The following is a 14,050-nucleotide window of genomic DNA, read 5'->3' as shown; positions in this document are numbered from 1 at the left end:
GTCACTTCTTTAGAAACTATGCGTGTTGATTCGATCGGATTTTCAGTCCATACATATTGTCCTTCGTAAAACTAAACACATAGAAGCAGATATAAGTACAACATATAAATATGATGGAAAAAGTCCTATTCTTAAACTTTTTACTTAGTTTTTTATTTGCTCCTGTCTAAATCTTTTGCAACGGGATGTAAATATAAAGGTTAACCATTTTAGAGCTCTCATTTAAATACACAAATATTTCATCTTCATGTTTTTCATACAAGAACTCTTGAACATTCTGGAAAGAAGTTTCAGTCTCAGGATTAAACACACATATATTATTAACTCCTGTAGTCCTCAAGTCAACATTGTATTCTTTAAGAAAATCTAAATTTTTTGGGGGAGAATTAACGAATGTGATCAGAGGGGTCAACCAAGGTGACCTCTTTCTAGATGTGCTGATAGGAAAGTCGCATCATGTCGAGATCACTGGAGAAAATAATGTCTGAGAGCAACAGCAATGTGAGATTAACATGGATTTGACTGGAAAACAGGCCCAGTGATTCAACTTTGTGAAACACAGACTCCAATCTAACAAACTTAAAAAAAAAAATGAATAATTTCTAAAGAATTTTAAAAATATTGACCAGAACCATATTTGATATATTGGCAAAAATGTGATTTGAGTTCCAGAGCTGCGTGTTCCAGGTGCAGAATGAGATCTTAAGTTGGGGAAAATCGATGTTAACACAGAAGTGACCAATTTTGCCTCTCGTTGTCATAATAGTTTTCTGGAGTGATCATAGTTAATCTGCAGTTCTACCGGGTTAAGGTGAAAACGTGAACATGTGATTGAGTAAAACCTCATCTACTGTGTCTGAACTACTCTGTAAAATCAAAGGTCTAGATAGTTGCCAACATCGGAATTTAAAAAGGTATTTCAAAGTTTATAATGCAAATACGCAGGACATATACTGCAAATAAGATGGGAATTTGAGTTTTGAGACCTGCTGTTCACAAACACGACCCACTCTAAAGTCACCTTCACTATTGGGGCGTCGTTACATCCCATCATAAAAGTGGCCTCACTGAGATGTTATCGAGCATCCCAATCAATCCTGTTTGCTGTAGATGTGTCGTGCACTTTGTGTGGTGGTTTGTAGGAAGCTTGTGAAGGCAGAGCTGCATCCTCTTGACATAAATCCTTCCGGGGTTTAAGGAGCGGCGCTTCGACTTCTCTTGTGTCCACGAAGAAGGACCAGGAATGTCCTTGTTGGCGTCTCAAAGTACCACGGTGCCCTTGTGATTTGATTTGTGAGTAAAGACAGTTCATCTGCTCTGAGCAATGATGATAGAAGGTCCTTGTAAAGATTTTCTACAGCCGTCTTCCTACTTGAGCTGCTCAATAATGGAGATGTCTCCCCTCTCTAGGTCCAACCCGTTCATGAACAAACCCCCGTTTCTGGCGTCCCTCTCGTTCTTCTCGTCGTTAAAGTTGACGGACACAGTCCGCCGTGGCAGCGTGAGCTCGGACGTCGGGCTGAAGCCGAGCTCTGAGGAGAGTTTGCGTTTGATGGACGCGGCCCGCTGGAACTTATCGTAGAGCTCGACGCTGACACGGCGGCGAGTCTCTTTAAACTCCGCAGACACGTTGGCCGTCCACTCGGCGGCGTGCGCTCGGATCTCTCCAACCTGCGAAAGAGGTAAAGAGAGAGCAGAGCACGTGAGGCGAGGGACCAGGACCAAGGAATTTGGCATTCTCATAAAAAAAAATTATATTTAGGGGTGAGCTCAATTAGAGCTTCGCTGGCTTTCAAAATCAACACACTTGTCAAAATAAAAGTTCTTGTTTATTGAAATTACAACAAAAAAATCTTCAAAACAGATGTTACATTGTTAGCTAGGCTCGGAGGGAGTTGACTTTAAAAATATGAATGGGTTTCCCTGTGGGAAGATGATCAGACTGATATTTTGAAGGCTTAAATTCAAACTGTACTAATGTTTGTTGTAGGGACCTTTTTCTGACGTGATGAAACCATTCTGTCGTAATGTTAGTGTCATGGTCACTTCTTATGTAGGATGGCTTTATAAACTTGACCATCACACTCCTTTAATGGCTTCTATTTAATGGCTGCGTGGTGTAAAGTTATGAAAGCAGGAAGTACAGGCCAGAGTCAACAGCAGCCAGTCCCACTGTTACAGTAAATCTCATTTTACCTCCACTGGAAATACATGTTGCACTTTAAATGTTCGAAGATGGATGGATGGATGGATGGATGGATGGAGAGATTTTAAACTAACTAAAATGACCAAAATGTAATCTTGAGGTTGATTTTTGTTTCAATCTGAATCAATACTAGAATTTGCTCTTTTAGAAAGAGACAAAGAAACAGAATGTAAGTGAAGCGGATTACTAACCAGGAAGTCAACTCAATTACATTGAAACAACGTATCTGCATACAAACAGGACATCAGGTACTTTATCCATCAACCATGGAAAATCTGACGTGGGCAAGCGAGCAGATCTTAAAATAAGTAAAGAGGCTGTAAAATGGGTTGTCACTGGTGAAAGCAGACCATGATATTACAACAGACATTCAACACTCTACTTAACACACACAAACAGATCATGTTTTGATTTGCGGAGCAGAAACATCAACTCGTCTACCCGGATCACAATGACCTTTAAAATAAGCTTTGAATTGACTACGGCTCTAAATTATAAATGAGAAAAGGTTGAAAAAGCTGAATGACATTTCCAGGGGAGAAATGATGCCTGATTCCAGGAAGTTTGTTCCAACTTCTTAGAAAGTGACTGATGAAGCTTCACGGCCAATCTGGTATCACTTCAGATTTAAAAAGACCAAATTATCACTCACTTTCATTCACTTTGGTAATGGTTATTAACAACAGTCATATCACACTCAGCCATAAATCACAAGTGGCTACATGCACATGCCTTTCATTTGTTTATTTTTCAGGGAACGTGCGCAAAAAAATATCAATATTGAAGAAAATATGCTTCGTACCAGATTTATCCATTTGCATTTGGTTCCATCTGCAGTCCCCAGAATGACAGCTTACTCTAAACTTATTTGACTCGACTGCTTGTTTAACCCTGACTCTAACTTTAACCTGACCCCGACTCCAGTCCGACACTGTACGTTTTGTAACCTTTACACTTTTGCCAACGGTCTCATTTATATATTTATTTGAGCTCTCTTGTATTTGGCGTTCAGATATTTCTGGATTCATTTTATGATCGGAACCTCATTGTAAAGCCTCTGAATTATTTCTCAGTGTGTCTCTAGAGAAGTTTACAATAATGACCTCAGATTGTCTTTGTGTGCTTTGATGTCAGAGAGCGTCCATTGGATTAGAAGACAACCCTATCATTGTAATGTCATTAAGCAGGGGACAGTAGATGAGGTTCGGGTTAGTTTGCGTGCATGCATAGTCCCTTACCTCTTCTTTAGTCCTCTTGGATATGACTCTGAGCCAGTCTCCTATCATGCTGAGGATCGCAGCAAAGTAAGCCAGTCCCACCAGAATCCAGAACCACACCACAGGCTTATAGTAGTCCATGTACTCAATTTCTGAGCTGCCTGTGGACACAGAAAGACAGAGAGTGTTTAAATGTCTGATACAGAAAAAACAAGACAGATTCAGGGTGGTAAATTAATCAATCCAATGTATTCATACAGAAACTTCCATGCAGGTTTATACAGTCAAAGCTCATCATCAGACAAAGACAGTACATTTATGGCAAGAATTAAATAATTTAAAAAGGCAAACTATGCTAAATTAATAGAAATACAAATACGTCATATATTTAAACAATCCTGTGGTAAGAATGAATGTAAACTCAATAATGTGAAAAGAACAGATTTGAGAAGAATAAGAATATAGATGGCGGTCAATTACTGGATATGTTGTCACCTGCCACAAAGTCACCAAATCCAATGGTGGTCAAGGTGATGACCACGAAGTAAAGGGACTCCAGCACAGACCATCCCTCGATGTGTTTAAAGATGGCTGCCGGGAACGCCACAAACAGCAGGCAGCCGAAGAGCACGAACAGCAGGGTGGATATAACTCGGATCTTTGTCTGACTGATGTCCCAGTGCTGCAGGAGGGAGACAAGGTCACAAGCAATCACTGACACTGACCAGTCTGTCTGAGAGCAGGCCAATAAGCTGGACATGACAAAGGACAGAATCCAAAAAAGTGGCCAAACCAAAATCTGACGGCAGCTGGTTCACCAATGCTCTCAATCCAAACTTTACTTTATTTGGTTTTTCTAATAATTATTTTAATACAGAAATGACAAATCATGTTTTGGCTCCAGTTAAATATTAAAGAACATTTGAGACGTTCACTATGGAAATGTTTTTTTTGATGCCGTCTGCCGTGGTGACAAAACTAAACATTTCCGAAAATGGACTACATGAAGCACATTTCTATCACTTTGCCCTGTGCCTCTAACTGCAAATATAATCTGAAATACCACAAGGTTTGAATTGAAATCAAAGGAAAAGAGGCTGCAAGGCCATGAGAAACTAAAGTGAAACGGCTGTCAGGTGAATCAATAACCAATCAAACTGAGAACAGGCTGCACGAAAACTTTACTTTACTGTGTTAATTTTCCACAGTGGGGGGGTTGGGGGGGTGTCACTAAGTGCAAGGTCTACAATGGCATCATTGGTCAAGAGCTCCACCAAGATGACAGATTTCAATAAACAATGTTTTTCAACCGGATTCTGCATGTCCGTAAGTCCAAGTGATTTTCATCCATGCAGGTGGGGCAACCAAAAGAATCCTGAAGTCCTAAGCATGATAACGTTGCACAGCAATGCTTGTTTGCATTCGATATCAGACAATATGAAAACAAATACCCGTCAAACTGATTTTTTTCATTACCCTTCTGATAAGCCTTAATGTTCAATTGCACCCAAAACTTTTCATACTTATGCACTTGTCCAAGTCCGCCTTGACGACAATATATGCCTTTAATTTGACTGTTAAACACAGTGTACATTTCTAAAGTGCCAGCTGACATTCTGTGAAAGAGCTAAGTGCATTTCCACATTACCGATAATATTATGAGTCCTCAGAGATGTGAGAAAAGCCTCACTGCAGTGACAAACAGCTCAGAGATGGATGTCCACAAAGTGATTTTTTGTCGTTAACCAAAGTGTTGAAGGAAGCTAAAACGTCAATTTGATGTTCAAAATAAAATTGAAGTAAATATGGATTCTTCCAATTTCTTGTCTGGCAATATACCCGGCAGTTTAAATACAGTAAAACAACATCCTTAAAACAAACACCTCGCCCTGTTGTAGAAACAGAAAAGTGCCCTCAAGAATGAAAATGAAAAAATTCCAGAACAAAGAAAGACAGGCAACAGCTGCTTCTTGTAGCAAATACTGAAATCTGATTAAAATGCAATAATGATAAATTATTAATTATAAGGCCCTTAATTAATTAAATTATTTTTTCAAAATGGATCCTAACACTAATTATAATATATAAATAGAAATATGACCAGACAACACAAGGTCAAACAGATAAGAACCTGGGAAAAATTATACAGAGAAGGAGAGACAGAGAAGGAGTGAAGGAGAGAGAGAGAGAAAGAGAGCGAGAGAGAGAGAGAGAGAGAGAGAGAGAGAGAGATGCAAACAACCGAAATCCTAAAAACCCAGTGCGAAGAGGCAACAACCACATAAACAACAAGATCGGACCATCTGATGCTGCACCAGACAAGACGAACCACAACACCACGTCCGTAAACACAAACTACAATAGTGAAGCGCACTTTTAATAAGAAAGCTTTTTTTTTTTGTTTTGACATGCATAATGTTAAAACATTCAGATGCTGTTCGCAGTAATACCGTTATTCCATAAATTGGTCCACCGGGTGCCGTAGAAAACATTTGCTTGAAGACATTTGCCGTGGTGTGTACATAGCAATCAGGCTTTCACAGATATACAACAGACTTTTGTCCTCTTTCCTTAATCATTAGACCCGTTACCCAGTCCCCCGGGTCTCCTATACAGTAAGCAACAGAAGGAGCAAATCATTCGAAACTACATTTCCATTTCCAAATTTCTGCTGCGTTCATTCAAGACTGCACGGCTAATTACTCATGTCAGCCACGTGGACACTAAATATCTGTGGAGAATAACGGAGTTAACTGTATTACTCTTGTCTGGGGTTGCAGGGTTCACCACAGCTCGCTCACACCAACGCCATGCAGTGAGAGGCCGATTCAGTCACATCTCAGGAATACTTAACCATTATAATAAGTCCTAAAGTATGTTTGACTTATTTCAAAATGCACGACGTGAGGACAGATGATCTGATGCAAATCCAGGGGAGCAGGCATAAAGGTGAAATTACCGAGAACTTGTCAAGTCTCTGTTTATCTGTAACTGTGTTTGACAAATAACTTCAGACTCACCACAAACATTTTCTCCACTTTGGCTATGCCCTTTCCAAAAATAGTGCCGAGCTGATCTCCCACACCGGCCAAGAGGAAGCCGAACAGCGGAATCCCCAGCAGTGCGTAGACGATACAAAATATTCGTCCGCCTTCAGTGTGAGGAGAGGTATTCCCGAAACCTGCGGAGAAAGTTCCTTATCTCAATTCTCAGTAAAGTAACAAAGAAACAACTCCCACATGAGCAGCAGAAACCAACAGGAGAACCAACAATAGGTATCGATGTGGGCATCAGTCTGCCTTCATCTCGGGGGGTAAGTGGCAATTAAAGACAGGTATTCTGAACCCCCCCCCCCCCCCCCACAACTCTGCATGGTTCTGTATTTCGTACCAATAGTTGTGATAACGGTCCCAGCAAAGAAAAAGGCTGAGCTCAGGTCCCACAGGCTGCTGTGGTTGGTCAGAGTCCCTGCAGGGTTCACCCCCGACCGGATGGCAGAAACTACTTGCTGCATTGGGAGAAACAGAGAATATCATGTTATTAGAAATATACAGTTAAAGTTATGGTTTAAAAACAAACACGTGTGCTATTGTTTACTGCTTACTGCGGTATATGATTTATTGAAACGCAGGATGCAAATTTCAACCACAGTATTTTCTTTACAGGTACATAAATATGTGTCGTGTGTGTGTGTGTGTGTGTGTGTGTGTGTGTGTGTGTGTGTGTGTGTGTGTGTGTGTGTGTGTGTGTGTGTGTGTGTGTGTGTCTTCCAAATGAAGGAGCCTGAAGAGCTCCATGGTTTTCATAGTGAAACAAAGAGAAAACTAACTGTGTGTGTTTACTTATGGAACATTGCAGGAGCTGTCCAAGGTGCTGAATACTTTACGGCTGTGCGTAGGGTACACATTGTACATAATGTAGAGCTGTGGACTATATTTTGAGTGTGAAGTCACCTTAACCAGCTCCTCCAGCTGGCTCTGGTTGACACAGGAGTGTCTGGACAGGAACTCCAGCTTCTGAGAGAGAATGGCAAAACGCTGAGCGCTGTAGGAGAGAAAGGGAAGATCTGTCATTATATCCTGTCCCCACCCAACAAAAAAAATGTTTGTTGTAGTGACTGAACAACTTGGTTGACACATACACACAGAAGAATAAAGACGTTCTCTCCCACGGTACACGATACTACCAACGAATTCGCAGCTCTGAAAACCGCCTCTCCAGAAAATTATAATCATAAAGATTGCATCAGCAAAGCTTTGAATCACTCGCAGTTGGCTGCAATTTCCTACAGTTAGTCTTCTCTGGTTATTATCTGACTGATCGCTAACAGAAGAAAATGTATTGTGCATGCAACAGCATTTGAAATGATTCAGCATGTCACAGATCGTTACGTTACTCGTGTTGCAGATTAAGAATGCTTTTCTACGGTGACTAACATTTTGCACATAACAGATGGAAAAAACACTGTGTTCGAAAGAGAGTACAACATCTCTTCATAGAGAGAGATATTACTGTTCAGGGACAAATAATAATTTTTTAGGAAGTTTTTTAAGCTATTTAGAAAGAAGAAATGACTATTGTTGGAATCTAATGCTTCATAAAATGGTAACTTGGTCCACACCAATCTCTCATTAGCCTGGAATTTTTGAAAAACAGTAAGGAAGACAAGTAAGAACTTTATAGTTACTGAAGTTTCTGTGATAACTTTACAGTTTGAGAGCACGTCGTTGTGCAGGCTGTCAACTATGACACTGTTAGTATTTCACTAACCGTCTGTTTTACGAAAAGACAAGCGTTTCATCAATCCTGAACTAACTAGACAATATCAAAGATACTTGACTGGGAGTAACATTAATATTTGCCTTGAACCACATTATACCTGTGACGTATTAGCAACATTATATAAATGTACATTTTCCCACTACTAACTTTTGCAGAATTTAGCAAGTGAATCATTAATTAGACTGATTAATTCAACTTCACGGTTTCTTTATTCAGTAGCTAATGAATTAACTTTAAGAAAAAACAAACAAACAAACAACTAACTGTAACCAATTACACATTTTCAGGCATTTTCACAGCTTATGTTTTAAATAATGAGCTCCTGGTTCAATTGCTGGCTGTATTGACCATGCTGCATTACTGCAGCACACTAATAACCATTTGCTCTGTTGCAGTGACGCACACAGAGTCACAATCACCTGCGGCAACAGCACTGAAAAACACAATAACTGATATTAGTTTACCTATTTCACTTCAAGGAACAACAAATATACATGTAATTTACATGTAAATGTTTAGATCTTCAATAAAAATGGTAAACCTAAATGCTTAAATCTGACATGAACGACATATGAGACTTTTGAGAAGGAGCTCATGAGCTGCACTCCCACAGGGGTATGATGGGAAGACAGATATACTCTTAACCTGCCCACCTCTCATGAGGCTGTTCCAGGGACCTGAAGACCGCTGCTCCTGTCACCAGGTAGAGAACCACCAAAACAAAGATGGCCGACACCGTCTTCCACTTCATCACTGTTGCGACCACCTGCAACACTTCAGCTGATCAGTCAATGCACACACACACACACACAACTGTGTGTGTCGTTGATATTTCTCACCTCACTCTCCTCCCGAGGAGTCAGTGTGAGCGGTTTAGTGGAGAAGGAGAGGCGGGGCTTCGTGTTGTGCGTGGCGGATTTAGGATCCAATAAGTCTGGGGCTGCCACTGTCAAGGGAAATAAGAAAAAGGCATTGAGCAGGCGTCTTCTTTCCTGGCCTGTACCCCCCCCCCCCCCCCTTTGCCTGACTGCTCCACTGCTCGGTCAACACATTTAGTGGTTAATTTTAGAAGTCCTTATAAATAAGTCATCAACCAGACCTCTGAGTGGCCTGCTGGAAGCAGTTAGTAACACCTCAGTGTGTAATATGTGCATTTATTCATCCATCCATCCATCCATCCATCCATCCATCCATCCATCCATCCATCCATCCATTCATCCATCCATCCATCCATCCATCCATTCATCCATCCATCCATCCATCCAGTTAACTAAAACCTGTTAACTGTGGGTGGAGGCAGGATACACTCTGGATTCATTCGTTCATTCGTTCATTCATTCATTCATTCAAAAAATATTGCTTGAAGCAAAAACAAGGAGATACAGGGAAATGATTAAGACATTATGTGATCAAAATCAAAGTGTTTGTTTTGTATAACCAAGTACGTGTAAAAATGTCACTAATGTAAAAAAAATTAAAAGACTGTTGCGAGACAGGTTTGTAAACTATATATATATATAGTTTTAAAAAAAAAATTCCCGGCGGTCACCTGTTTTTCTATTCCAAGCTCGGGTCCTCTACCAGAGGCCTGGGAGCTATATATATCTATATATATCTATATATATATAAATATATATATATATATATATATATATATATATATATATATATATATATATATATATTCACCTCATTCACCTTTGTACAGGTGAATGAGTGTATAGTGAGGAGAAGAGAAGAGAAGAGAAGAGAAGAGAAGAGAAGAGAAGAGAAGAGAAGAGAAGAGAAGAGAAGAGAAGTTTCAGCAGTGCTGTTTAGTAAATAGATGCACAAACTACCATGAATTTGACCAACATTCAGGATAAAGGTTAACATGCACTGTTGTCACTACTATAGCTGCACTGACATGTAACAAGGTCACAGGTGGCACAAGTTGACTTCCCCAAATCAAATTATGTTGCTCATTGATTTATGAGATTTCCTTTCTTTTCTTTAAAGAGTTAGTCGACATACTGTAAGGACAAAATTGTATTACGGCTGGACAGAAATGGGCCTGAGGCACTCAAATTGATTACCTTCTACATAAGGTATGTCCAAACTGTACGCACACACAATAGATATGTCCAATAGTTTGCACTGAATCAGACCATCTTTGGAACATGTCTCCTTTCTTTTTACTCCATGCACAACATGTAGTCAAGTTTGCATGTGTGGTGTATGTATAGTGGCTAACAGGTTTATTTTTAAATTTCTGATAATCCCTGCAATGACTGCAAGATTAATACTGGTATTAATTCATCACCAGTCAATATTGCAAATCTCTTGAATGGACACAATGATTATATCTATCTATCTATCTATCTATCTATCTATCTATCTATCTATATATCTATCTATCTATCTACCTATTAGTTTGGAGTGCTAATTAATTTAATTTGGAGGTGGGTGGAAGAAAGCATTTTTCCCTATAGAGCACAGTTGAACTTGTGTTACTAAAACAAATGTGTGAATTCACTTGATCTGATTTATACAGCTCCACCTTTACTGAGCATGTATCATTCCAAAAAACCAACCTCAATTTGTATCTATTATTTATATTTGTATATATTTTTCATTAAAAGAGTGTAACTATCAAAACAAAAGAGGTGTTGCATGAGTTCCAAGATTAAATGTATAATGTTTATTTTGTCAGTGTCACGCTGCGAATGAACTGTGAAAAGTTTGGGGTGACTTTTTCAATCTCTCCATCTATCATATAGATTGTAAAAGTATTGCTTACTCCTTGTTGCTGCCTATCCGATGCCCTCCGCTCTCCTCTTCTCCTCATCCGAGGCTCTCACTGCGTTTCGGGGAATCTTTCCTCTCCTGCGTGTCTCCTGCTGGGGGACGAACGGGCGCTCCGTGTTGCCCCTGCCCCGCTCCTTCTTTCCTTCCCGCTGCTGGTTCAGTGCAGACGTTGACCCCGCAGGACACTTTACTTTTCTCCACGTATCGATGCAAAGAGCCGCGTCTGGTCTCCCCCACCTTCAGCCACCCTGTTGTCCCGACTCTGAACCATCCAGTGCGCTCTTGCGCTTTTGAGCGCACCGACGGAGCGCTGGGTGACAGAGGGGGGAGGAGGAGGAGGAGGAAGAGGAGGAAGAAGAGGAGGAGGAGGACACGGGTGGAGGAAGGACTGAGGGAAAACGTGCAGAGAGGTGCTTTCCAGACTATAATCTGCAAAGCCCAGAGAGGAATTCTGTTTGACTAGTCTCCATAAAAACAGCAGTAATTTGCGTCCTCTGGAACTTAATCCACGTCACCTGAAGCTGCCCGTGTCTCCTGAGTGATTTCATTCACCGATCCACATGAGAACTAGTTAAAATCCCCACAACAGACAGAGATACTACCAAATGGCCTGAAACATAACCTCTCGTAAAAGTTTTTTTTTTTTTTTTTTTTACAGTAAAGCCTGTTTTACCTTTTCTTCTGGTGCAAAAAAATAAATGAATGTGAGAGTGTGTTTTGGAAAAACTCACAATTTGGATAAAACCTGAAATTCTCAAATAACTTTTTTAAAGAAAAATCTGAACACATTCTACCTTGTCATGGCTGCTGCTTGTTGGTTATATGGTTATTTTTCACTCTTCTGCAGCTCATTCTGCAGGTCAGAGGAGGACCACAGCTGACAAGAAAATAATTAAAAAACAAACAAAATGTTATCCATTTTTTTCAGACACAGAGGAAATATACACATGTACAAATTCAATGAAAATTAGGTTTTTTCAAGAATAAATGTATAAGGTTTTTTTTGTTTTGTTTTTTTGCTTGCAGTAGAAACCGTTTTTTACTCAATTACAGTAAAGTATGATATAGTGTCTCTGTCTCTTCCCATGGGGAGAACAGGAGGTTGGACTCCTTTGAAATCAAGGCTGACCTTTTTTTTTCAGAGTAAATGTCTTTGAGCAAGAGCAGTGGGTGTTTATGATGTGGTCTGTCTCCCTCAATTTGTGCTGCAGGTTCTTCCTGTTTGCCACTCTCTTCAGAAGTAAGTAAAAATAGCAAATACAACGTCAGAGATAGTTTTCTCGGCATTCAATTAAAGTCATGATTTCCAAGATTTATGTCTTGTAATCGGTTCAACACTTCACCTTAACTCACTGGCAATCAGATATGTAGTTATCGTTGTGTTTAATGGAGAACAGTTTCTTTTTGGATCGTTGCATCGACGTGTCAATTGAGATGAACGTATTTCAATATTTAACCAGTATATGAGCTATAAACCAGCACTGAATTAACACAAAGCAAGTCTGTTAAAGCAGTAATTTCCTGGCATGAAACACATCCTATTTGTTCAGGGATATTGACTGGTAATGCTACAGGCACAGTTTCAGTCCTGACATCTGACAATACGCTCTTTACTTTTTTCCTGGAAAAGTTTGGCATCACTTTCATTTCAGACATGTCTTGACTGTTTGGTTGCACAGCAGGACATCAGTCACCACTTTGGTCTGACTGAAACCAAATTTGGCAGCTTCCTGTGTTAGAAAATGGAAGATTACTGTGTGCAGGTGTGGATGAATCAGGCTGCTGTTCACAGACTATTTAAGGTCTCGATAGTGCAGAGGTGGAACAGATTGGTGTACAATAGGGTTTAAGAAGTAAAAGAATTGGTCTGACTTCCATGTTTCCAACTTTATTTTTCCACATGATGGTATTTATTGGAAGAAGTGGCTTTTAAACTAAACACCCACTCTTGTGATCACTATCTATAGTTACAATAAAGTGCACCAATGAAATGTAGAGAGCAATATGTGATTGACAACTTTGTTGTCTTCCTGTCTTCTGAACACAGAAGGACACATTATATTTATTGAGCAGATCTAAATAAATGAAACAATACCGAATTAAAATAGAGAACAAAGTGAAATAAATGGTGGAAAGTAAAAAAAAAAGGCCAAAAGATGAAGTTCTGTAAAATACTGAATGAAGACATTGTGAACATGCAGGAAGTATCAAACTAAACCATCAAAACAAGTCTCATGTGGAAATAAACTTGTGCCCCATTGACTTGTTTGTCCTAATTACAAATACAATTTCTGTTGATTTTTCCACCAATAATAAAACTTTTTCTGTTGCACGTGTGTCTTTATGTGTTTGTTATATCTGGGTCAGGATTGTTAGACTTGTGTGTGTGTGTGTGTGTGTGTGTGTGTGTGTGTGTGTGTGTGTGTGTGTGTGTGTGTGTGTGTGTGTGTGTGTGTGTGTGTGTGTGTGTGTGCGCGCGCGTGCTGACACTACGTACATATTTGCATTCTGCACATGTACAAACAGGTGATGAATTCAAAACAGAATACAAGTGTGTGTATGTACACAAAGACAATGAGCACAACTGAAGAACTGATCCGAAGCACAAGTGCACAAAATAAAATCCCCCAAAGACCTCCTATGCTTTAAGTCTGCAGAACACATGTTGGCACACATAACTTTCAAAGAGCATCTGGGTAAGATGAGGCAGGGCCTTTCAGTATCATGTAAGTGAAGAAACGCACTTTTAAAATAAGCTTCCACCTGACCGGGTGGCCAATTGTGAGAGACGAGTGCAATGTGCTCATGTTTACTCACTCCAGGCGTCATGAGCTGCTGGTCAAGAGCTCAGGTACCAGACTGACTGATTCGATCCTTCTCTGTGTGACTGCAAGCAGACATTTTGATCTGATCCCGCTTTGGCCTTTTAAGTCACTTTTGGACAGGTTGTCTTACTGTTTTTTCATCATAAACCACAGTAACGCCCAGATGTAACACATGTTTGTTCAGTCCCTGTGTCTGTTACCGTTGTCCTTCCCTATGATATGAATGTGCATCA

General features: G+C 40.0%; 1 protein-coding gene across 1 annotated transcript; it reads right to left on the bottom strand.

Annotated features, from left to right (window-relative positions):
* Window positions 1-1,368: 1,368 nt before the first annotated feature.
* On the bottom strand, window positions 1,369-9,146 carry LOC308133453 (potassium channel subfamily K member 2-like; the record flags this gene model as incomplete). Its single annotated transcript, XM_080500825.1, has 8 exons — window positions 9,045-9,146; window positions 8,859-8,971; window positions 7,377-7,467; window positions 6,814-6,931; window positions 6,444-6,604; window positions 3,919-4,105; window positions 3,445-3,584; window positions 1,369-1,671 (listed from the first exon to the last, which is right to left on the bottom strand). Exons 2-8 carry the CDS (start codon window positions 8,954-8,956, stop codon window positions 1,369-1,371), a joined length of 1,098 nt encoding a protein of 365 aa, XP_080356951.1. The 5' UTR covers window positions 8,957-8,971; window positions 9,045-9,146.
* Between the last annotated feature and the right edge of the window lie 4,904 nt (window positions 9,147-14,050).

Source organism: Blennius ocellaris (genome assembly GCF_963422515.1).
Source record: "Blennius ocellaris genome assembly, chromosome: 1".
Classification (NCBI taxonomy): Eukaryota; Metazoa; Chordata; class Actinopteri; order Blenniiformes; family Blenniidae; genus Blennius; species Blennius ocellaris.
Note: the sequence above shows the minus strand (reverse complement) of the source record. Positions and strands in the feature narration are given on the sequence as shown.